Source organism: Mya arenaria, chromosome 13 (assembly GCF_026914265.1).
Source record: "Mya arenaria isolate MELC-2E11 chromosome 13, ASM2691426v1".
NCBI classification, from domain to species: domain Eukaryota; kingdom Metazoa; phylum Mollusca; class Bivalvia; order Myida; family Myidae; genus Mya; species Mya arenaria.
The window spans coordinates 40,363,726-40,389,541 of NC_069134.1; the positions used below are offsets into that span (position 1 = coordinate 40,363,726).

Genomic DNA, 25,816 nt, shown 5'->3' on the forward strand with positions numbered 1-25,816 from the left:
GGCCCAAGAGGTTGGGGTCAATTTATTCAAGCGTCAAATTGCCTCCTTCTGGTCGTAACAAGGGGTCCCGAGGATTTAGGTGCGGCATCTTGCTGTCGTACTAACAACTCAATTTCCTTAATTTCTTTGCCATGCACTGACCCCGTCTTGGAGGATACATATGATCTTCCTAGCCCCAGTACTACGCTTATTAAATGAGTACAGGGAATAGTCTTTTTAAAGGGTCTGCGTCGTATGCTTACCCTGTCTTCTGGAGTCTTTATTTGATCAGCATTAATCTTAGATAATTACACTATCAACAAAGCGGGATTTTTTCTTTCAAAAAACGCGTTGCCACCGCGGGGGAGAATGCGTCATCGCGGAATATCGCAACGATATATTCCACGGCAGCCAGCGCGGTGGTGCGCGTCATCACCGCAATCATCTGCTGTTACTGCTGTTACTGCGTACGACTAAATTCCGTATAAATGCACGCGGCAAATCGCCGTAATTCGGCAAAACCGAGATGTTTAGGTATTTGTGGTACAAATAGAATAGAAGAAGTAGATTAAACCGTGCTCGCGGACAGGATTTTACTTGATTGCGAGGGTAAACAATCGCATTGCTCTTATATAAATACTGACTAAACAACCAGAATGCAACTCATAGTAAAACGATTGAAGAACGTTGGTTAAATATTTTGATACCATATTTTACGAGAAGGCTATTCAAATTATAAATATTTTTACTTAATATAGCGGGTGTTTCGGATTAAAAACCAAATACCAAATATTATAAAGTACAGTATTTATTGGGGGAATGGGGGTAAACTGTGCCAGTAATAATATTCTAAAAAGCTGATGTAATATTTTAAATGTTTATGTTATCTGGGGCCAAAAATAAATCCAATTTAAATTATTCCCCCATGTGTTATCAACATATTAGCTGGTTATCCCGGATACTATATTTAGCCGCGGGTAGCCTCTACTGAGTACTGTAATACATATTCATTTTATGGTTTACTTTTGTTCTTACTGGTTCTTTTTCATTATGTTTCATCGTGTTTTATTTATATAAACCATTTGCGTTAATGATATTTTCATTGAAACATTGTTGTTGTGTGGCAGGTGTTCTTATTGGCTGCTGGAAAATAGTAGATTCCTTTCACATTTCGTGTTTCGTGGTAAAAGTACTTATTGGCTGCTAAGTCCCTTATTGGCTGCTGTACTTATTGGCTGCTGTTATTGGCTGCTAGCTTGGTGTCAGTCATTTTGATACCACACACTGAAGATTAACCAAGGGGAGTAATTCAGGATAATCAAGGTCAAACGTCTTATGTTCAAACGGTCACACATTCATAATCATATGATAATATTACAGATAATATTGTAAACCGAGTTTAATTATAGCTATTTTCCGACATAACATAGATTATCCAGTAACAAGCAAACAAATGGTGTAAAAGAGAAATAAATGAATTAAAACATGACATGCGACACAGAAATACAAGTATCTATCAATGTTTTATCATATACCCTGGTACAGATCTTAAAAAATACAAAAAAGTTATACATAACGCATATAAAAGTAATATTATAAGCAAACTAAAAGGAATTCACAGAATTGAACTATACTAGGCATGCATATCACACATAAACTAAATTTAACTAAATCTAAATGGCATGCATAAGCATATAAAAAAGCTAAGAAAAATAAAGCTGCCCTTTACTAACATGACATAAGATAAACAGAACATTGGAATATAGAAAGGTACATTTTTAAAACTAAGTTAAACTAGGCATGCATATCACACAAGAAAGAAATATACAAGCTATTAGAACTTCAAGCAAATGTAGTAAATCAAACTGAGGAAATGATATTGATAAAGATAGGACATACACAAAAGGTGATACAAAACAGTGGTTGAAACTAAACACACATAGAACATCTGCATTTGTTAATCGCTGTATATATAAGAAGTCATATTCATAATTATATTATAGTATTACAGATAATATTGTAAACTGAGTTATAGAAAGTAAGGCCATGGTCGTATTAATAATTTAGTTTAGTTCATGTTATTATGTTTATCCTCCATTGCTGAAGAGAAATATAGCCTTATAATATAATGTATACAATACAAAGTATAGACATAGAAACAACAACAAAAACAACAACTAACAAACATACATTATGGACACATATAAAGCATGAGATTATTTACAATTGCATACTTACAATACATCTGACATTTCCTATGTAGGGACAAAACTATCTATAGATAGACACAAAATTATTACTAATAATATTTTATTGAATCTGTCTTCATGCATGAGGTAAGCAAAGTCAATCATGAATAATAATGATGATAATAATAATAATAATAATAATAATAATAATAATAATAATAATAATAATAATAATAAAAATAATAATAATAATAATAATAATAGTAATAATGATAATAATAATCTATCTATTTAGATCTATACTGGTATTTATCTACTGTATCTATCTATGATGATTATGATAATGATAATGATTATAATAATAATAATAATAATAATAATAATAATAATAATAATAATAATAATAATAGTAATAATGATAATAATAATCTATATATTTAGATCTATACTGGTATTTATCTACTTTATCTATCTATGATAATAATAATAATAATAATAATAATAATAATAATAATAATAATAATAATAATAATAATAATAACTGTGGGACAACTTTTCAATCACGGCCGATTGCTACTATATAATTTTGAAAACAGAGACTGGAAGAGACCGGGAAATAGTATCGCCCCTGTTAAATTCGGTGCAAAGTTTTATCCATTCAGGAAGTACGAGCTTGACATGCGCAGTTGTTCAAAACAAGCAAACGCCATTTTTTGATGATGTGAATTGTTTAGGATAAATTTACTACAAAATGGCATCTTTTCCTGAAAGCTTTTGGGTATATAACCTTTTAATGATTTTTCTAATAAATGCAATCGAAATTGAACCTAACCAAATCGAAATAAATAGACTTTTTTTATTTGACAGTTGAACTCCACCCACCTGTCGAGTGTTGTTTTTGTATCATTTAGTTGGAAATCTAAAATAATTATTCACATTCACGTGGCATGAACATTTTTGCAGTCTGCTTATCTGTCGTATATTGAACTAGTGATTTTCACGTCAGTGCATGCAATTTATCAACTGTCAATTTGAGAAAAAAATGAATGTTGCACAGTCAGGAAGGCACATACTCAAAGCTTTACTCACTAACGTTATGGCAATTAAACTGTATACAAGGATCTGCATTAAATTATGTACCATAATTGCCAGGACGCTCTATCTGATCCTATAGGGAATTGCAAATGATTTTTAACTGATTATTTGTATTCAACAGCGGTTTAAAAAAGCTTCAATAACCAAGAGGCAACTTTAGCTACAATAATGAGCGATCAGGGATACTTTTTTTTATTATTTTGACATTTCATGTGTATCCCTGTAACGCTACAACTCTCTACCATTTAACACTGGGCGAAAGAATATATAGTAATATTATGCATCGATGTTGAAAAATAATGATATAATTGTTCGAAATGTACCTGAAAGTGATCTTAACTGGGTTGGATTTGTCGTTAGAGTCGTTATTTTCACATAAATATACTCTGGGTCACGAAATGAGCGTAGCAGTCCACCATTTTTTATACATGTTGATTTTTATCGAATAAATTTGTACCCATCCGTCAATGATTGTTAACCCTGTGCGCAGTCACAGTTATCCTCGCTTTTCTATGTATTGTGCAGAGCAACGCAACAGTGTTCAAAAATGGTGATACCTAATCATCATCATCATCATCATCATCATCATCACCAACATCATCATCATCAACTTCTCCCAACTTGACCCATCAATCACGTAAGCGTTCAGCGCATTGAAATGGTTGCATTTTTAATAGTGTTATTTAACCGAGCCTATTAACGACCAAAATATTCGAAATCCTCTACCCCGTTTCATACATGTACACAACCTGTCAGATTTGTCCTAGATTTACAGATTAATGGATACAATCGATGCATGTAAGTGCATTATGGTATCTGAACATGTTTTTCGGCATAATGACATAAATAAATGTGTGTTTGATAGTAGGCAATGATATTTTCGTAGAAATTTGAATTTATAACAAAGATAATTTAAAAATTGTGGCCGCGAGGATCCTCTGCGCAAGGCCTGTTTGCTACTTTTTGCTGGGATGGTGGACGTCACCAGTCTGCCATAGTCTAAAAATCGTCAAAAGACTGGTTGACGGCTATTTAGGTGGACAAGAGGCAACTTAAACTTTGCCTTGGACAATTGCAAAAGGGTTATCACATACATTTCATGTTATTCCAATATCTATCCTTATAACATGCTGCTAAGTAGACCACATGTGCAATATGCCATCAATGTCTTCACAACTGACTAGCATGAAGAAAAGTCAATATAAATAGACTCCCATGTGTTCTTTTTAAGTTTTATTATATGTTGGCAGTCTTGTGGCATCCATACTCGCTGCCATTAATTCAATGAAGAATGCAGCACAGTGATTTTTAATGCCAAGATTGGTCCCGATATATATAAGATATTGTAAGCTATTCAGAGTTTAAATTGTTATGAAACACATTATCGACTCCTTGGCTGAATGTTTCTTCAGGTATCTTTAACTTGATTTCCAACCTAATGTTAGGTATGTAGAATGGGCATGTGCTTGTCAGTGACATTCAGTTTATGTGTCTTTGGGAAAAAATGTATTACTGTTTGTGAAAAGGATTTAAAGGATAAATAGTACTTTTATATCACCCATTACTGTGGCTAGTATGATGACGTAAAAATCTAGAATGTTCAGATATTTGTAAAAACTTAAGCTAAAGCATTGATTTAATCCATATTTTGTTTATATCTCTTCCTTTTTACAGGGAGGGAAGAACAATGGTTTCTATGTTCTGTATCATAACATGAAACATGGCCAGACCTCCTCAAAAGATCTCATGGACTTTCTCCGGGAAAGGTTTGTATGCCATACATGGTCAACAATGGTCGTGTTAAAGAACTTTAAGCATGTGTTACTGAAGATGTTCAAGTACTAAAAGTAGTATAATTGTATAACCCAATAAAGGATCCCTTGCATAAATTTGCAATGTTCCAAATGCATTATAAAAATGAATATTACATAAAATTGAATATGATAAATAAATTTCCAACTTGATGAAACCCTGCAATTTTTATTTATCAATACGAGCAGTAGTGATGTTCCGATGATCGATTATAATCGAAAATCGATTGGTTGGGCCTGAAATCGGCGACAATCGATAGTATTTAGTTATAATCGTTTATCGAAAAAAAATAAAAAAATTGTAAGTGTTCAGATGTTATCTTTAACAATATGGCTGATGAAATCCACAATGAGCAAGGAAATGAACTTTTTTTTATACAACAACACTTAATAACTTCAATCATAGACATAAGGTATATGCATATAATGATTAAGAGTTTAATACTGTACCTGAATAAAACTACAACTCTGGTACTATCTAGTATTTTAAAAACCGATTGTACTATTGATAATTGGTTACTTGAGTGGAACCGATAGTAAAATTGCAACCGATTCCCAACACTAACGAGCAGTAACTGTAACAGATATTAATAAACCAATGCTAGAGGTCTCAGTTATTCATTTCAGTTGTCAGGTGGAAGAAACATACAGCAAACTACTCACTAAGCTAGCCAAGGTGGCTGCCAACAACACGCAAGTTGGGTAAGTAATGGTTGAGGTTAAAACTTAGACATGTCTCACAAAAAAAGACTTGCAAATGGGATATTTACATAGGTCACAGCAAGATTTCAGTTTTTACTTAGGCAAAATACCCGGTAGAAGTGGATACGGTTTGTTTTTAATTTTAAAGAATTGCAGCTGTGCAATGAACATGTTATTTTTTTTATTGATGTTGATGTACATAGAAAATTCATGATCACACAGACATTTGCATGAATTATTTTTTTAATTATCACTGTGTTTGTAATTGAAATTTCAAAACCTTTTTGATTTATACTTAAGGTGAGTAACTAAAAGGTCCATGTATTCTAAAGCAACATACATGTAGTGTTATGATTGTATTTTGTAACAAATGTTTGTTTAAAACTGTTACGCTTTATTCTTATTTCAGCACATTTGCTCCATTCTGGACTGTGTTGAAGACTCTATCAGAGAAGTTGGCTAGCTTACACATGCAGCTGGTTCACACTTGGTCTGATCTGATGAAGGACATCGTCCGATATAACGATGAGCAGCACAAGAAACACAAATCTGTAAGTGTGAAGGACTAGTATTTAGTGCTTCTCAGATCATCAGATTTTGAATCAACGTTTTGTATTGAATCTGAAGCTATTGCAATCATCGAATTATTCTTTTACATGAACAAGCCCAAATTTATATACTACTGCTTGGCATTACATTTTTATGCCCCCACAAAGTGGCGGCATATAGGGTTGCCCTTGTCCGTACGTACGTCTGTCTGTCTGTACGTACGTCCCGAAGATTGTTTCCGATCTAATTCTTGAAAACCGTTTGTCCAATCCTCACCAAACTTTAAACACATGTTTGTGACCATAATATCTTGATCAAGTTCGATAGTCATGGAAATCGCTTTAGACATTTAGGAGTTACGGCCCTTTTTTGCCAAAAATACTTCAAAAATATATGTTTCCAATCTAATTCTTGAAAAGTATGTGTCCAATCCTCACCAAACTTTACATACATGATTGTGACCATAATATCTTGATCAAGTTCGATAGCCATGGAAATCGTTTTTGTCATTTAGGAGTTACGGCCCTTTATTTGCAAAAAAAGACTTGAAAAATACGTCCTGAAGATTGTTTCCGATCTAATTCTTGAAAACTGTTTGTCCAATCCTCACCAAACTTTTAACACATGTTTGTGACCATAATACCTTGATCAAGTTCGATAGCCATGGAAATCGCTTTAATCATTTAGGAGTTAGGGCCCTTTATTTCCCAACAATACTTAAAAAATATCTTATCCGATCTAATTTTTGAAAAGGATTTGCCCTTGTGCAGATTATCCTGAATAATCATTATGGCTTATTTTCTGTGACAAAAAATCGAAGTGGGGGCATCCGTGTCCTATGGACACATTTCTAGTTCAACAAGCCCTGCTGTATAAAACCACGAATTTGAGCAAGTCTGAAAAGCATTTTACCAGTGCAGGGCTTGCAGGCTAATTTTGACCACTGCTATTGCATATGGTTCCAGAACATAGTAATGTCTGATTACTTTGAATGATTGTTGATATTGGAAATAGACCAATTATGTACAACTGCTAGTATGTGTTTGATTTCATAAACAGTCTGTGGAATGCTTTATGTAAGATACGATAGAAATAATGTAACTTATAAACAATATTATATATTTTTGAAGGTAATGTTTGAGTATTTCTTCTCTGAGAAAGCTATATGTTTACCTTTTTCATGCTTGCATATACAGACGCCCTGTTGGCGTTCACCATTGTTGCCATTTGCGACAAAATCATGAATTTTTGGCGATAATGAATTATTAAAAATATTTTCTAAAAATGATGCAAACGGCGTCCATTCGGCCTGCATGATAATCGATTCAGAACCAAGAGGAAAGCCTGACATACTATGCAAACGTTGCGTTAGACTGTAACTGTTAATTCATTTCAGATGAAGGAGGGTGAGGCAAGCACCCTGGAGGTTGTACAGTCTATACAGAATACCACCACAGCTCTGCACAAGGTAATTGAAGGGTGATAGTGGTCTATCGGTAAAGGTGTCCACCTCTCACCCAAGAGGTTGTGGGTTCGAGCCCCACCAGGGTCAGAGTGGTCTACTGGTATAGATGTCAACCTCTCACCCAAGAGGTTGTGGGTTTGATCCCCGCCAGGGTGAGAGTGGTCTACTGGTATAGATGTTCACCTCTCACCCAAGAGGTTGTGGGTTCAATCCCCACCAGGGTGAGAGTGGTCTACTGGTATAGATGTTCACCTCTCACCCAAGAGGTTGTGGGTTCAATCCCTACCAGGGGTACTTTCTCACGGCCTCCCAAATTGGACACCAGTACTGGTTTCTACCAGGAAACAGACTCAAGAGTGATTCTATAAGCTACTAGCTTTCGTCACAATCAAACTAAAAGATATTAGTATAAACTAAAACTAAGGTAATTCAGATCCACAGGCATTCAAACTGACTTCGTAGAATATATGTTAATCTCACATGTATTGTAAATAATGTCTCCATTGCTGTTTGAGCTAATAGTTGTGTTAAAAGAATATGGTTCAATCCAAACTTGAACATTCAATTTCCTCCATCTTGACACTATTTATTCACTTTAAACATGAAACAGCATAATGTATCTTGTTTATTCAATCCAATGTTTTTTCAGGCAAAAGAAATATATCATACACGATGTTTGGAGCTGGAGCGGTTGAAAAGAGAAAGTGCTTCGCCAAAAGATATAGAAAAGGTAGGAGATGATTTGTTTCATGGTTTAATTTGAAGAAAGTCCATGCTGTGTTTTTATAACTGATTGTTTTTCTAATGGTGTTGCAATTGAAATATTTTAATGTGAAAGTTATTTTTCATTACAATGGACATGATATTGTCTTACACATGGATCAATAACTTTGAATAACTATTTGTTTTGTTTATTTTTAGGGACAAATTTCATTTACATAGACAAGAAATAACTCAAATCATGCTTTTTTGGGGGGGAAGGGGGGTGCATCTTTGTAAATAATTGGCAAAATAATTACTGGGCATGATTAGTGAGAGGAAAAGTTGCTTTAAAAAATGAATATAAAAATCCTCATACAGAAAAAATACCCTCATGGACAAAGTTATCCAAGAATGAAAATTATCGGAAATTGTATACTATCTTTTGTGGTTGAGTATAGATAAAAGATAGTTGTTTTAATAGTTATGTCAACCAAGGTATTTCTTATAATATTGTGAATATAATCAGTCCATAGAAATATTGAAATAATGATCATTCTGATTTTTTTCCAGTCAGAAACAAAGTACAAAAAAGCAAGTAAGTACAGCTTAAGTTAAGGAATGTTCTGTTCTGTTCTTATGTTCAATATATAGTTGATCATGATTTTTAATGTTTAAATGTCAAAGACAAAAGTTTCCAATGATGAATTCATTTTGGTTCACTGGATATATTGCTCCAAGATTATAAAAGCCCAAACACCTCCAGGCCTAAAAAAATGTTTGGTACGGGTTATATATAGTGTTTGTTTTAATATGTCAATTAAAAGCTCTATACAGAATACTACTTTAAAACCATTCTCCAATGATGACAATAATGTTTTTATATATAAAGCTTAATAAAAAAGCCTACCTACCCTACCTTTTTTTGAAAAGGATGAAACCCTAACCTAACCATTTTATTTTTTTTTCCTATACTAGAAAATACATGTTTGTTTAATGAATGCCTATAATTGAATAATGCAACAAAAACACATATATATATTATATATATATATACTAGTGATGGGCAATCGGTTGAATTTTACAATCGATAATCGGTTACAATCGGAGACCATCAACCGATTAGACATCGGCTATAATCGGATATTATAGAGCAGTGGTTGCTAGTAATATACTTGAAGGTAATGGGTATCACTTCGTCTATGTAAGCTGAATTAAATATATAAACCAAACAATAGAACCTACATATTCATTTTTCAGGAAACTAACAAACATAAAACAAAAAAAAAAAATATTTTTAAGTTAAAAAGAAAAAAAACAACATTAAACTGAAATGTATACATCAGAAATTTCAAAGTCACCAGTATGAATCTACCAGTAAATGTTTGTTTAGAAATATTGTCTGGTCAATGAGATATGGGTTCATTCTACATCTCTTCTTGCTCATCACCTGTGATCTAGTTACTGTATACCTATTTTGCGTTAGCCTTTTTGCAAAGGCAACAATACGCCTCGCTTATGTCAAGGTTTTCTTTGGTTGGAGGTCCTGGTTTGATTTTCTAAATGCAAAAAAGGGCCAGACTAGATTTCACTTTCCCACCCGGATATTTGTTCAGCATATGGTCATTGTCGTCTGCCATTCTTACGAATTGTACCCAAAGAAAAATGAGCAGAAATGTCGGCAAGAAAAAAAATAATCGTAAATGAATACTGATTAACCTCCCTTGATAAATTTGTTTGATGTTCCGCGATAACCGATTATGATAATTTACAATCGATTATCGCCGATTTTGAAGCTTTCCGATCAATTTTCGATTATAATCGATCATCGGCCCATCACTAATATATACCCCTTTAAAATGTTGAACAAATTCTAAGAAATATGGCTTCATAACGATAATAACTGGTTGAGAACTTTGTGCTTGCAGAGGAAGAATATAAGAACCTTGTAGATAAGTATGCAACGATACGAGAAGATTTCCAGACAAAAATGGTGGGCTCGTGCACGGTGAGTAATACATGTACATTGCAGTTACAGCATATATTTAGCATTTGCCATTTCTCTGTTAACTACAATCATACAAGTAATTTAAAAAAGTGAATGAGTGTTTATCTGAATCACTTTATAAAGGGATAAAAGATTACCATTTTTATTACCCACACCTTTGCAGATAAATCAAACTCAGACTTCACTTAAGAAATGTCATTGTGTCATTTTCATGGATTTGAAAAAAATAATCCGTTTTTTTCTTCTGTTTAACTAAAAAATAGTTATGAAAACGTTTTATAATTTTATGACAAATTCACAGGGTGATTTTAAAAAGAAATCCTTTTTTTCTTCTATTTAACTAAATAATTGTAATGAAAACGTTTTATAAACAAATTATCTGACAAATTTAGGTTTGTCTAAGTTTCCCTTTGAATGGTGAATTATTTGCCATGGATGTGATTTCTCTGCGGATTCGCGGAAATCCGCGGATCTAATGCCCCAGGAACACCCCCCCCCCCCCCCCCCCCCCCCAATTTTTTTTTTTTTTTTTTTTTACTGATTAAAAAGTTACTAGAGTGCTTTAGGCTGTTAGAGTTGATATTTCTGTGTGGTTTAAATTTCAAGTCAGAAGAACCCTCAAAAGAGCTTCTAAAAAGCCAGTTTTGCTTCTAAGGCAGTGTGCTTTTGACCCAAAAAAGTGCCTCAAGAACCCATGGCCGAAATGGTTTCAGCCCTTCAGCTGCCAGGTCAATCACATCCCTGTTTGCACACCACCCCTTTATGTTATTACAAGCCCCAGCCTGTTTGTTTTAGCGCTTCCAAGAGCTAGAAGAGGAACACATTTGTCAGATGAAGGACTTTGTGGACACATATGCACGTGCTCTGCGGAACGAACATGCATGCTTCGGACAGGTACTGCTCTTTCTTTAAACTAAAACTTGGGCTGTCTTATTAATTACAGTCAAAACTAGTTGGCTCCTTATTGCTTGGCTCGATATTCTTGTAGGTTCGAACTGGATTAAAAGGACCAATTTTCTTTTACTATATGTTTATATAAAATTTCATCGTTTTCTCAGTGGTCGATATTTCTCAAAGCTTGGTGTCATATACGTGGTCCCTAGTAAGAATTTCACATTGTTTTGTTTGACTGGCTTGATGTCATTTATTTAAATGAGATTAAATTGTGGTTATAATGATATGTTAGTGTTAATGATGCTATTTGGTATATTATTTCAAGAATATAGATATGTGGGCAAAATACTATGTCTAGCATGGATTTTTTTGTTGGCAAGTATTATTTCCTTCTTTTTTTCCAGTTATTAATAGTAATGAAAAATAAAACTGAGCTTGTATAAAAAATCACCATGGCTATATCACTACAAAGCTTTAAAAATTAAGTCATGTGGGGTCCACCTTTCTCAGGGTTCCCACTGGGTTCTGAAAAGTTGTCCGCCAAGGGTTAATGGGGCCGCGGTAGGCCCCCTTATGGGTCAAGGGCAGTTCCTTTGTGGGGGCTCAGAGGGGGAGAAGCCCCAATGAAGCTATTGGGATTTTAGCATTTAAAGAGCCTTAGATTGAAAGTTTCTTATTATAATAACCAAGTTTTACTTAAGTAGAGTCAAGGATCACAAGTACTGGTTTCTTGACATGGAAGATATTTCATGTTATTTTACAAAATATCAAATAATTGCAGTGTTTTCCATTTAATTGTAGAAAACAACATAATAACATGTAATATTCTCCCTAACAGGCCCAGGAAGAGTTACGAGCGAGCTGTGATAGTCTCAGTGTTCAAAAACTTCTAACAACATTTATAGAGGCCAAGTCAACAGGGATAGAGAAGCCAGGTATGTCTGGAGTAGTTTATGCTAGAAGACCCTGGCATTGAAGTTCACTTTTAAAGGGACTAGACACCAGATGATACAATTGCAACAATTTTTTTTTTTTTTTTCAAAACCTATATAAAATTGATTTTGTTGTGTATAACGCATTGATGTCAACCTACTGATGTATCACATCCCTAAAGTCACATTTATGTTTCGCAGTTTTTGCGTATTTTTCCAATTCGAAATTTTCTGGGTTTGTCTACCTCGTAAATACCAATAAGTTTAAAAGTAGCGTCGTTATATTTATCTGTACTCACAAACAGATATGATTTAAGCTGGGAAACCACTATGAGCTATTTAAAACGGGGAAACACAGAGAGAAAGAGAGACAAAAACATAATTGTTGTGTTTATTAATTTAACCATGTAAAATGATAAGGTATCAACCTCCGACTAGCTTGCATTGACAATTTCAGGCCTTTTTTTGAGGTAATACTGTATTTGCCGATTTTGTGACTATCTGGTATCTAGTCCCTATAAAACCTATTTTATAATAGTCTTCAGCTTATATGGCAGACATAGTAAATTCGAAAATGTATAGAATTTGTTCAAGCCTACGCGTTAATCTCAATAGTTTGAAATTGTACAAGTCTATTCCTTGAGGAATAATTACTGTGTACATTATAATATATAATGGAATTTGATTCATACAATTAACCTGAAAATTGTAACTTGACATGCTTCGAGCCTTTTTTGTCACCAGCAATCTAACATGAGCAAAATAGATTGCTTTGTACAATTTCTAATACTTGTTCTTTCATGTATAAACATAATCAACATCTAAAGGCTATTTTAAGCCCTTCATGTTGTTGCTTTTCATTGTTTTAACATCCATCATTTAGCAGGGTTCTCCTAGATCTATTAAAAATGGTGTCCAAGCACCACCACCACCAAAAAAGAAAGCAAAAGGAAGTTCACTTTATTTGATTGTTCTAGCAATTGATGATACATGTAGACAGCAGGTCAAAATTAGCCCCAAAGGCTTGCAAGCCCTGCAATGGTAACATGCTTTGCCCGTCGCTCAAATTCTGGATTTTTTTTATAGCAGGGCTTTTTCAAAATATTGATGCCAAGCAATAACATAAGAATTCAGACTTGTTCTAACGAAAGTCCAATTTCAATGACTGTGTAGGTTTCCAAATTTTGAACGAAAAAATAATTCCCTTGTCTGAAGCCTAGGAGGATGTGAGGGCCCTTCTTTACAATCAAATTTGACATATATTTCTTAAAGCTGCACTCTCACAGATTTACCATTTTTTCAACTTTTTTATTTTTGTCTTGGAAATTGCAAATTTTTGCATAAATATCTGCAAACCTGCTAAATTAACATCTATCATTTAGCAAGGTTCTCACTTGGTTTTGAAAAAAAATGTCCTAGTTCCAAAATTCCCACAGAAATTATAAAGTTAAAAACCTTTTATTGGTATGATCAAGTTAATAAACTTCCCTTTATTTGATGGTTGGCATATTGAAAACATGTAGGTGTCCAAATTATGAAAGATAAAATAATCAGCCTATCTGAAGACTAGGAGGCCCTTGCTATACATTCATATTTAACATATATTTCTTAAGCACATTTATAACAGTAAGTGGCAAGTTTCTGCTTGATTCTTAAGCTCCCCGTACCTGGGAATTTACAGGTACAATTGTAAATGACATGGTAGACTCTCTCTTTCGATATATTGTATACCTACAATTGGCACGTTTCTGCATGAATTTGCTTTTAATTTGGATTGCTTCATCAAGATATTCATTTAGTTAGCTAAATCTACAAATAACTGATTGTAAATGCAAATTTATACAGACATACAAAGACAGACGTAATTCCTTTTATTTTTTATTTGGAGATATGTCTTTCTTACGCTGAGCTGTCAAAATGAAAACAATTTAAAAAATCATTTGTTCAGGAATTTTTACAGCTTGTCTGTGCATATTACAGTAATGGCTTTGTTTGATTTTCATCATTACGTTATGTTTGTTTTTGTTATAAAAAATCAAGGTTTGAAATAAGGTTTGCATAATTATAATGACTGGTTTATCTTGACCATATATTGTTCTCTTCATGTTAACAGCATGGTACAAAGGTGTTCCTATAGTTGACCCAGGTAATGATTCCGGCTGGTAATGTAATTCCCAATCTTTGTGTACAGCAGTTTTATATAACAAGTGGTATTTCGTTTTGTTGCAATTGTCTGTGGAAATGGAAGTTTGTGCAGTTAACACTGTCAGGGATAAATTTAATCAGATTCAGTTGGATCAGTAAAGTTTTAAGTTAACAAACCCTGTGATTATATATCGGAACTGTCATTAAATTAATTGAAACTTAATTTCGCATTTTATGTTTTCTTGTATTTGTTAGAAATATCATTTTTTCAGTGAATTCATTTTAGTTTTATATCCTCCTGAAATTTTGTATTGTAAAGTACTAGTAGTTGGTTTGTCAGCCTTTTTGTAGAACTAGGGTTTTAGCCAGGTTTTTGAAAGGCTAGGGTGCTGCAAAAGAGGGACAGGGGGCTAAGAGAGAAATGGGCACATTGTATGGGGATGTGAGGAATTTGAACATTATAAATTTAACAAAAAATGTTAAATTGAAGAAATATTTGTTTCTAATGTTAACTATGTAAAATTTGTATGCATTTATAATCAGATTGTAAGTTCTAATCAAAAGAAGCATTTGACAGTCTTAAGCATTTCCTTGTATGAAGGCAGAAGGGTGCACATGTTGGTCACCATGATGACAGAAGGGTGGTACCAAAAAAAGACATGGTGCAGCACCCTCTCATAAATCTTAAGCTAAAACCCTAGATGGACAAAGAGTTATAGCTTGTTAGAGCTGTTAAACTAATACCTATTCCTTTTATGTTGTTTCTAATTACCTATATACTGATTTAAAACTGCACTCTCACAGATTGACAGTTTTGACATATTTTTTGTTTTGGAATGAGCCAATTATTTGTGTGAAACTCGGGATACCTGTGGTATGAGAAGGCTGGCTAATGGTCAGATCGCAGTAGTTCATAGTTATGGTCGAAAATTGTTTTTTTATGGCTAAAAGCATTACTAATGCTTTAAAAAAAATGATTTTTTTTTGCCGTGTTTTGAACAATTGAGATCTGTTGTATTTTAAGTAACCTTATATGACTGAATTAACCCTTAACCCGCTATGTATTCAATGCATTCATCCTTTGTCTCTGCTGAATTAATACTGGGTAATTAGTGGAAATACACCCATGTCACTTCAATTGTTGTATCTTCTTTATTTCAAGACTAAGAGTATAAAAACCTATATGTATCTTGCATGTTAGAGTCTAAGGTATCCGATGCTAATCTCGAAACAGGTAAATTATATTTATTTTTACCTGCACAGGTGTGTTAATTAGAACATAGGTGGGAAAATGATAAAGTCATTTAGTTTCATACTTTTTATGACATGAATCTGTCCAAAAGGTATATACATATATAGGCAATGAATAACAGTAGCATCTAAGTTGTACATCAAACACAAAATAGGCAAAATTGTTGAAAATATACACAGGTAAAAATACTTGAAATCAAGGTGAATCACATTTTCTCAAACATGTCAATTGTTCACATTTTTTGTTCATACTAAACAGTTAGCACATCTATAAACTATTTTCAAAGTGTTTTATGAAACAAAATTGAAATAAGATGCATATAAAGTATTTTACAGGTGTCTCAGGTAGGTAATTACAGGTAGATATCATGTATTTACATCAGCAAAGTCTGTCATAATTATTTCATCACACAGCTCACACTTATCACACATTATTCAAGATGGTCTTATAGTCCTGGTGTGTGTGATAGATCCTAAAACAATAGGGGTTACACAGAGCTACCTGGCAGTCTGGACACCAGAATGCTGTCTGCTTCCTTTTGTGTCCTTCACGATTTCCTGGCTTGTCGTTGCAAGCAACACAGTCCCGGCATGGCTTGGCACGCTTTGCCCCTGGTTTTGCTGGGATGCTGTCAGGAAAGTGCCTTCCTGTAAGGCGAGCAGGCTTTTCCCCAAGGCTTGGTCTTCCTCGCCGAACAGACTGCCCACGAGGTCCGCCACCTTCCTCAATCAGGGCCTCTACTACGGACTTCCGAAACCCCTCATGGTCCTTCTTCGGGAAGTTTGTGGAATACTTCTCATACAATCTGTAGGCATTTACAATACATATGTTCATTATGTGAAAAAACAGCTTTCTCCACCACTTTTTTGTTTTCCTTGCCACAGTGTTGTACTGGCCAAATTGGTCTAGTAGATCAACGCCTCCCATATGTTTACAATAGTCAACTATGGCCGAGGGCTTCCGAACATTGATGTCTGTGCCATGCTTCTTCTTCCACAGGACACTCATCATTGGGTTGTGGATGGTTGACAGCATATGGACGTCCCGTTTGTCCTTGAACTTCATGGCAAGCATGTTGTTGCCAGTTCTGTAGATGCATTCACCCTCGTTCAGCTTCCGCTTCAGCTGAATGGCTTTCGGCGTACCGATTCTATTCACACGAAGTGTCCCACAAGCGTATGTATTGAGCACATCTAGTTCTGAAAATAGTTCTGGACTTGTATAATAGTTGTCCATATATACATGGTGTCCTTTGGACAACACTCCACACCTAGCCATTAGTCCTACGACCACCTGGGAAGTGAGTGTCAGGTTTTCCGGATCAACCCCTACAGCCTCACAGTAGTTGGTGGTGTCCTCATTCCGTTTTCCTGCATAAACATCAAACCCCAAACAATAGCCACTGCTAGCCTCACACAGCTGGAAGAGTTTGATGCCGAATTTCTGTGGCTTTGCTGGATTGTAGACTTTAATCTTCAACCGACCTTTCCAGGGACATGTTCCTTCGTCAAAGCTCAGGTTCTGTTCTGGCGTGTAGACCTCGGAGAACCTGGCCATGGCATGCGTGATTAGTGGGCGCAGTCTGGTCAATGGATCCCGGTTATCAAGCTCATTCGTCACATGGAAGTTACTCAGAATGATTAGGAACCTGAAGAAATAAATAACACGGTGAAAACATGCTTTTTTATTGAATAAATAAGTAGCCAAAAATATTTTGCAAAGTAAATAATAAAAGTTATAAAAATATATATTTGTTATTGATTTATTTACCCAGATAATACATCATAATTATGGTGAATAAATTTCTTTGTGTTTCTTCATTAGCTTTTACAACATATGAATTGATGCTCAAGACAACTACATCAGAAAGATATGTATCACTGTGTGTAAAAAAAAAAAAAAAAAGTTTAGATATATAATGACCTGTCTCGTGTCATGGTCTTCCCAAAGAAAGGGATCTCTGTGGATGGGTCTGTTGACCAGTAGGACTCGATTTCCGACTTGAAAACAAGTCCCATATTGATTACGACAGCAAGAAACACCTTCATTTCCTCCACCGAAACGGGCGACCATTTTCTCAAACGACTGTTTGGTTTCAGTGCGTTTCCTGCTTCCAGAATCCTTATCTTGTTAGCCGCATAGACGTTGGTCTCTGTCATCAACTTTTCGATAAGTTCATTGTCAACAAATAGCTTAAAAAAGTCTATAGGATCACATGAGTCCAAAGCTACATTGAGTCGGGATTCCCCAGTGAAAGGTGCTCTGAATGCGACGTCATCCATTTGGCTCCACCCATGGTCAAGGTCAACATCAAACTGATCGTCGATTTCAGGCGCAAAATCCAGCAATGGTAACTCAACTATAACACCTCTATTTCTTCTAATGTCTACTGGATCAAATCCCTCAAATTCCTCATCACTATTGTCGCTAGAATCCAAGAAATCCGGTTGAAAATCGTATATCTCAGAATCACTCGAGTCGCTATCCGCCATTTTAGAAAACTTTTTGACCTATTTTTAGCCCGAACTTCCGGAACGCGTAAATAAAACAAGACGTAAATTTAACAATTTGACAGTTTTACATATGCAATTACCAGGGCCGCAACAACATTTTGACCAAGTATTTTACTGATATTACATCGCTAAATTAGGTTACTTCATATGTAAACAGGGTCACTATCGAGCACGCTGTCAAACAACAATTGTCGTGATCAGCGCTACGAGATCGATATCGGTAAACGACTTTTGTCGCGTTGAGCGGGTTAAGGGTTAAGGGCCTTGAAACTCAAAATCAGCTTATTCTGAGACAAAATTTTATAAAACTGACAGAACTGTCTATCTGTGAGAGTGCAGCTTTAAAATCTCACCCTGCACAAACATTGTTGTCAAATTTGATATTACAGACTAATAGTTAATGGCTTGGATTACCCATTTTCATAGACATTACGTTTCTAACATTGATTTTATGAAATTTAATATTGTAAAGTTTTTTTTTATCTATTTTCGAAAACAGAATCTTAGTTTGTATTGTTTAGATTTTAGATATATACAATGGTATGATTTATGATGTCTAGAAAGAAATAGTAGCAGTCAAAAGTCCTCCACGGCTGCCAGAAGTAAAGCCTGGGTGTCTGGATTGCCTGACCAGTATGCTTGCTTCGACTGTACAGCACCTTGAAATCTTTTCTCAGCTGATTGGTCAATCAGACTTGGCAAATGAGAATTTTATATGGACTCTCTGCAATTTTAATTTAAGTTTATCGTTTATATTATTGTAACTTATGTGCAAAAATCAGAGCTATTTGCAAAGTTGTAAAATAATTTTGCACTGCATTGGCTAACCACCCTCTTCAGCCATTCTTTAACTATCATGAATGCTAGTTGCTGTTAATTATGCAATGATGGTTATATTTCAGGTTTTTATTTTGTTCGAACAGAAGCATTAAGGGAATATGGGCTTTCTTTCAACTAATATTCTTGTCTTGTGCATTACATAATTGACAAATGCTTAAATATACAACAATGTAAAACAAACAAAACATTTTAATAAAATACAAAGATGGTGTAAAAAGCTGGCTTTTATTTCAGCAGTAATGTTATTTCTTCGTGCCCTAATAATTGCCTTTGCAGCTGAATGCCTATCTATGCATTTCAGATTCCGAAATATTTTCAGATTGGTTTTTGTAAATTAAAAATAACTGTCATTTAAGTAGCTGTTTAACAACAAATAAAGCAGCCAAATTCTAACATTCTCATCTTGAATTCATTGGCATTAACAAAATGTATCATCCTTTGATGTATGATCAAAGATATGTTATTGTTTATATGAGGACGAATTGGTCCTGACAGTTAAAAGAGGTCCACTGTTCAGTCATATTAGGCTGAGTCATCTTATAAACATGTATTTCACATTACATAACTCATCTCAAGAACATAGCACTGATGTTAACCGACTTATTTTTACCACAGGAACATACTTGACCTAAGCAGAAATTATACTAACAGTACTTTTATTTAAGCATTGTTCATACAAGCTGATTTATGCCTTTGCAACAGAGGAGTGAAAGCGAAAAAGTTCTAAGTGACATTTAATAACGAAGAAGATAGAACCTTTTTGCTTTCACCCCTCAAAATGAGCTAATTGGCCAAATATCACCAACCTCACTGTTGAAATATATGTACTGTCACACAGCACCGACATTACCCCACCCACCTGTGTTTTCAGGCCCCCTGGAGTTTGTGGAGCCTGACCTGTCCAGTCTACCTGCCCCACGCCCCATGTCCCCTGAGGCCACGCCCAATGACAAACGAGACAGTCTCTCCGAGAAGAATAGGGCAGGTATGTACATGTACTGAATAGATGAATCGAGGCATTCAGGTGGGGTGGTATTGAATGCACAAGTTTGAATGGGATTTATGGGGCTTTTCGTGGCCATATTGCATTTGTTTATTAAGTTTGATAAAAATATGATGAAATTATATGTCTCGTAACATAAAAATAAATTTTAAAAAATCATTAAAAATGAATGTGTGATAGCATCAACTCCATTGCTGTTTTCTTTACCATTATTTGTATAAATTCTTTGCAGGCTTTATGACTTAATATTTAAATGCGTTTGGCATAATGTCAGTTGTGTGAATTTTTGGATGTGCATTAAGTGGTATGGTCTGTTGTTACTGATTCGATTATATGTGGTTTTTATGCTACAAAGTACATTTATAATGCATTGTTAACAATTTATCAATGTTACCGCTTCTTTTGATGAAGAAAAATAGCAATCTGTGGGCTGAAATAGAATTAATAGAAATCTGGGGCCTTGATTACGAACAGTCTCCCGTCTGAGTTCAGACTCAAGTTGAGAACTGCAAATGTTCATTTCAATGTAACTTTCCTTCTAGGTGAGTATTAATGATGAAATTTGCTGTTATTACTATTTAAAGATAAGCACTTTTCTGAGTCTGAACTCCGACTTCAGAGTGTTAGTTATCATGGCCTGAGAAGCTGAAACCACATGTTGGCTTGATTGTTTTGCATTTGATGGTGATGGTACTAACAGTCTAATGATGGGGACAGGAAAGTGTTGACTGCTACCTCACTAGGATAACCACCCTACATGTTTGTTTGGTTTGGGTCACATGAATGCACTACTGTTGGTATCACATTGTTGAGTGGATAGGAAAGCTGGATAAAGTGTTAACATCATGATGTAGTTTGCTCAGTGCAAAATTGGGCTATTTTGGTTTCCATGGCAAAAAAGGGCTATAATCTTGATGTCCATGGCAAGAAGGGGCTATAATCTTGGTTTCCATGGCAAAATGGGGCTATAATTTTGGTTGCCATTGCAAAAAGGGGCAATAATCTTGATGTCCATGGCAAAATTTAGGCTTTACTTGGTTTCCATGGCAAAATTTGGGCTTTACTTGGTGTCCATTGCAAAATGGGGCTATGATCTTGGTTTCCATTGCAAGATTGGGCAAACTTGTTTTTTTATGGCAAAATTGGGCAATTTTGGTTTTTATATATAGCTATCTTGGTTTTCATTTCTTGTTTAGTTTGGTTTTTCCGAGGGTATGAAAAAGAGAATGATTAGACTTTGGCTTTATTCTTGGGTGTAGGTGTAATTGTATGTATTTTTTGTTCGCAACTTTTATTTGTTTTCATTGAATTGCAATAAAATATTTTTTTTATTTTTTACCATTTTGCTTCCATTGACTCATTTGGACAAATTGTTGATCGAGGTTCAAAGCACAATGATAGTCCCGTCATTTATTGCGTAATGTTATAACTATAAAAAAATATTTAATTTCATGCTTGAAATTTATTTGCTTGTTATTGTGTTGTTGACATTTTATTTCATATAAAAGCTAAGGCATTGTATGTCCCTGATTTGTGGGGTTATATTGAGTTTGACCTTATTTGTATTTACAGATTCCGCTATATTTACGGGTATGGTATTTTGCACTGATTTTGAGGCCATCTCCTACTTGTGCTAATAGAGGATTTTCATTAAAATATCACATATTTTAAATAGTGGGTCAATAATCTTTTAAGCTTACAATAATTTACACATAGCATTAATAGCATTAATTTTCCTTTTGATTATTTGTTAAATCAAATTTTATAAGTCATATATATAAAAGTGTGATACAGGTTCCTAAACAGTTTCACAAAGTTTTTGATTATTTCAAAATCAATCAGAGGCTATGAGTAAGTGTCTTTTTTTGCCACCATTTCCCATAATTGTTCGGTGTGTTGCTTATTGTTCAGTTAATGATCTTGGAAAGCCCTTGGTGTAAATGGATTTTTGTTTTCCTGTTGGGTTCTTTTTTGTGGTAACTTTCTTTGCTATATAGAAATCATCATTTAATATAAATGGTGCCTTATTTAAGGCTCAGGTTCTGTTTTCTGTTATTGTGTTGAAAATGGTTGCTATTTTTCCCTGCCTTTGCTTGTGACGAAAATTCTGCTTTCAAAACTCCTTTTCTGACATGAATTAAGAAGAAAGAAATAAAATAAGGAGATTTTAAAGGCTTTTTCAAAGGTTCCAATAATAAATCCCCATGTACTGCACATTGAAGCATGGTTATATCATTATTATAAAATATTTCCCCTTGTATCCCAATTATTTGTATAAACTCCACCTTATAAGTTGCAAATTTTAGCTCACTTTTTGTTATGAAATAAGTAAAAGTACCAAAAATCTTTGATTAATTCCAATTTAGATGTATATATTGTATTTGCAGTATTTTTCTTGATACAGGCATTGTAGAATTTGTGGTTAAATCCGAAATCGGGTTTAAAATCTTATGACTTCAGAATATTGTACAGTTGTTAAGTTTATTTAATGCTCAGATATTTGCAGTAAGAAATACCTTGAAATGAGTATTACTGGATTTGGAATCACTTTCAAAAGGGATCTAATCTACTTTACCCTGCAAACTGACCCCTGGCTAATTTTCAGGATCAACAATAATCAGCTGCTCATACTTTGTTCAAATATGGCACAAGCCCTGATTTCCCGGCATATAATATGTCTTTTGGTTTGTTTAGATTTTTTAAAGCAGAGAAGTGACAGGCTTGTTGGTCAATTTTTGTTTATATTTCAGAGACTTAATTTGTTTTTTTGGAATAATTTAAGTTGCTTAAAGGCAGTGGCCTGACTTAATTGACATAAAACTGGTTGTACAAAACTCTTGTTTGTAAACAAGTCCATAATGATTGATTATTTAAATGATATCTTTATGACTGTACAAGAGTTTTAAACAACCAGTCTAAATGTAAAACAGTTTTAGCGTTTCAAACTATTCCTGAAAGCAAGTTTAGAATACCAGTCTAAATGTAAAAATAATATTATTTTAGACCATACCTGAAATCAAGTTTAGAACAGTAACCAGTGTAAATGTTAAAATGTTTCAGCACCTCGTAACATACATAAAAAACAAGTTTAGAACAACCAGTCTAAATGTGAAAATGTTTAAGCACTCCAAAACACGCATGAAAACAAGTTTAGAACAACCAGTCTAAATGTAGAAATAATTTAGCACTTCAAAACATACGTATAAAAACAAGTTTAGAAAAACCAGTCTAAACGTAGAAATGTTTCAGCACTTCTAAACATTCGTGAAAACAAGTTTAGAACAACCAATCTTATATTGAGTGTCCCAAACCATACCTGAACTCTGGTGAAAATCTGTAGCTGAGGGTGTATGGTGGTTTTATTTGTAGACTCGAGCGGTAGTACCAGTTCCATTCCCTCCGATCAACCGGGACCGCTGAGTCGTAGCGTGAAACTCCGGGTGTCTAGAACATGTAATCCTCACGGCACATGACACAGGGCTCGTGTGATTGGAGCACAAGGCTTTGTGTCACTGCACATCCCCTTCTTTGTGTGCTCGGTCAATGCTTGGACCTGCTCTGAAACTTGCCTTGCAGTTATTTAAATATTATTATAATAATGTATAATTTGAAATTGTCAACATTATCAGTTTAGAAATTTTCAAAAACAATTTCAGTTACTTGTATGATAGTAAAAATTTCTTTTTTAATTTTGACATTCTTTCATGAATGAAGTATAGAAGAACAACTAGTACTGAAGTATAGAAGACAGTTTAAAGGCTTGCCCAAGGTCTTCAGAGCAGGTCAATATAGAGTCGTTTCTTGGAGTGGAACCCCATTTCCATGTCAAAAGCAGAAACCTCTCACAGACTTCATTGTGTACTGCTATAAAGTTATTGCCCTATATAACTGAAAGTGAATGATTGTCTTATTTGTAATCAGCTCACATTCAAATCTTTAAACTGAATGAGATGATATTTTAAAAATAAAATATTGGGTGGGTTAAAGGTTGAGAGGAATTTGCTGAAAATTGAAGATTGATATTTTTATCACAATAGTGGGTAACAATATCATAGTGGAAGACACTCGTATACCAGGGCCGGTATTTAAAAGTTATTTCTTAACTTTAGTCAATTTCTTAAATTTTTCATAGTCAAATTTAGATAAAATGTTTTTAATTTTTAATGTATTTTGAAACAGACCAATGGTAATAAATTATTTCAGATTATTAAGAGTCATTAAATCATATGATAAGTGAGAAACTTAAGGAAATTTAATAAAACGATTTAAGTTAGGAAATGACTAAGGATGTTTTATGAGTACCACGCCTGGTTACATTGCAAGTAAAAAAGTCTGTGAGATAGTTTCTTTGCATGCTTAATTACCGTACATATGATAATAGTAGTGTAGCATGAGGTTGCTAGTGTTGTCAAGTCTGTTTGTAAAACCTTTCGTTTTGGAGATATTTTAATGAATCTAATATTACTGAAAGATTTTTAAGGTGCAACAGGGATATCATTTAACTTCAATTAATCTGTCGAATGGGTACCGGTACCCTATTACAGTTTATAAACTAATGAATTTAAGTACCTGGTTGACTTGTTTTTAGATCTTCGCTTTATTTATATAACATTGGCGAACACTCACTGGCTTACACTAAATGTGAACACTGATAATAAGAACTGATACATTTAACATACTAAGAATATTTTTCAAGAAAATAAAAATGGTGTTAAATTATATCCCTGAATATTAAAGCTGCACGCTCACAGATTGACAGTTTTTACTTTTTTAGTTTAAGCCTCAGAATCAGCTGATTTTAATATAAATGCCTACTATTCAGGCATATAAGATAACACATTGTAGAACAGATCTTATTTGTATGGAAAACTGCCCAAATGTTTTAATTTTTCTTACAGCATTAGTAACGCTTTTAGCCATAGAACAACAATTGTCATACGTTAATATGAAACAATGTGATTTGATATTTTGTCAATATTCTTGCACCACTGCTTTTCAGACATTTACATAAAAATTGGCTCTTTCCAAGACAAAAAATAAAAAATGTCAAAACGGTCAATCTGTGAGTGCAGCTTTAACAAAATGGGGTACCAATCTATCTTTGATTGAGTTGGTTGTATAATTTTATTTATTTATGCCTTACTCTTAACAATATTGTTACATCTTTGATATTAATTTTATTATGCCCCCTTTTGAAAAAAGTGGGGTATATTGTTTTGCACATGTCGGTCGGTCGGTCGGTCTGTCTGTCTGTCGGTCGGTCGGTCGGAATACCAAATGGTTTCCGATCAATAACTTGAGAACGCTTTGACCGAGGGACCTCATACTTGGTATGTGTATTGGTCATCACCAGCAGATGAACCCTATTGATTTTGAGGTCAGTGGGTCAAAGGTCAAGGTCAGTGTGACCTTTACATGAAAAACGGTTTCCGATCAATAACTTGAGAACGCTTTGACCCAGGAACCTCATACTTGGTAGGTGTATTGGTCATGACCAGCAGATGAACCCTATTGATTTTGAGGTCAGTGGGTCAAAGGTCAAGGTCAGTGTGACCTTAACATGAAAAACGGTTTCCGATCAATAACTTGAGAACGCTTTGACCCAGGGACCTCATACTAGGTAGGCTTATTGGTCATGACCAGCAGATGAACCCTATTGATTTTGAGGTCAGTGGGTCAAAGGTCAAGGTCAGTGTGACCTTTACATGAAAAACGGTTTCCGATCAATAACTTGAGAACG

The 25,816-nt window shown here is 34.4% G+C and overlaps 1 protein-coding gene across 1 annotated transcript in view; it reads left to right on the forward strand.

Annotated features, from left to right (window-relative positions):
• Positions 1–2,839: 2,839 nt before the first annotated feature.
• The window catches only part of LOC128213384 (F-BAR domain only protein 2-like), a 37,686-nt gene continuing 14,709 nt past the window's right edge, over positions 2,840–25,816 (forward strand). The window contains 14 exon segments of the mRNA XM_052919032.1: positions 2,840–2,946; positions 4,938–5,029; positions 5,702–5,776; positions 6,186–6,327; positions 7,722–7,793; positions 8,440–8,520; positions 9,063–9,087; positions 10,418–10,497; positions 11,293–11,391; positions 12,230–12,326; positions 14,437–14,469; positions 19,945–20,058; positions 21,649–21,666; positions 23,446–23,529. Of these exon segments, the coding sequence (XP_052774992.1) occupies positions 2,920–2,946; positions 4,938–5,029; positions 5,702–5,776; positions 6,186–6,327; positions 7,722–7,793; positions 8,440–8,520; positions 9,063–9,087; positions 10,418–10,497; positions 11,293–11,391; positions 12,230–12,326; positions 14,437–14,469; positions 19,945–20,058; positions 21,649–21,666; positions 23,446–23,529 (1,039 nt within the window). The 5' untranslated portion in view covers positions 2,840–2,919.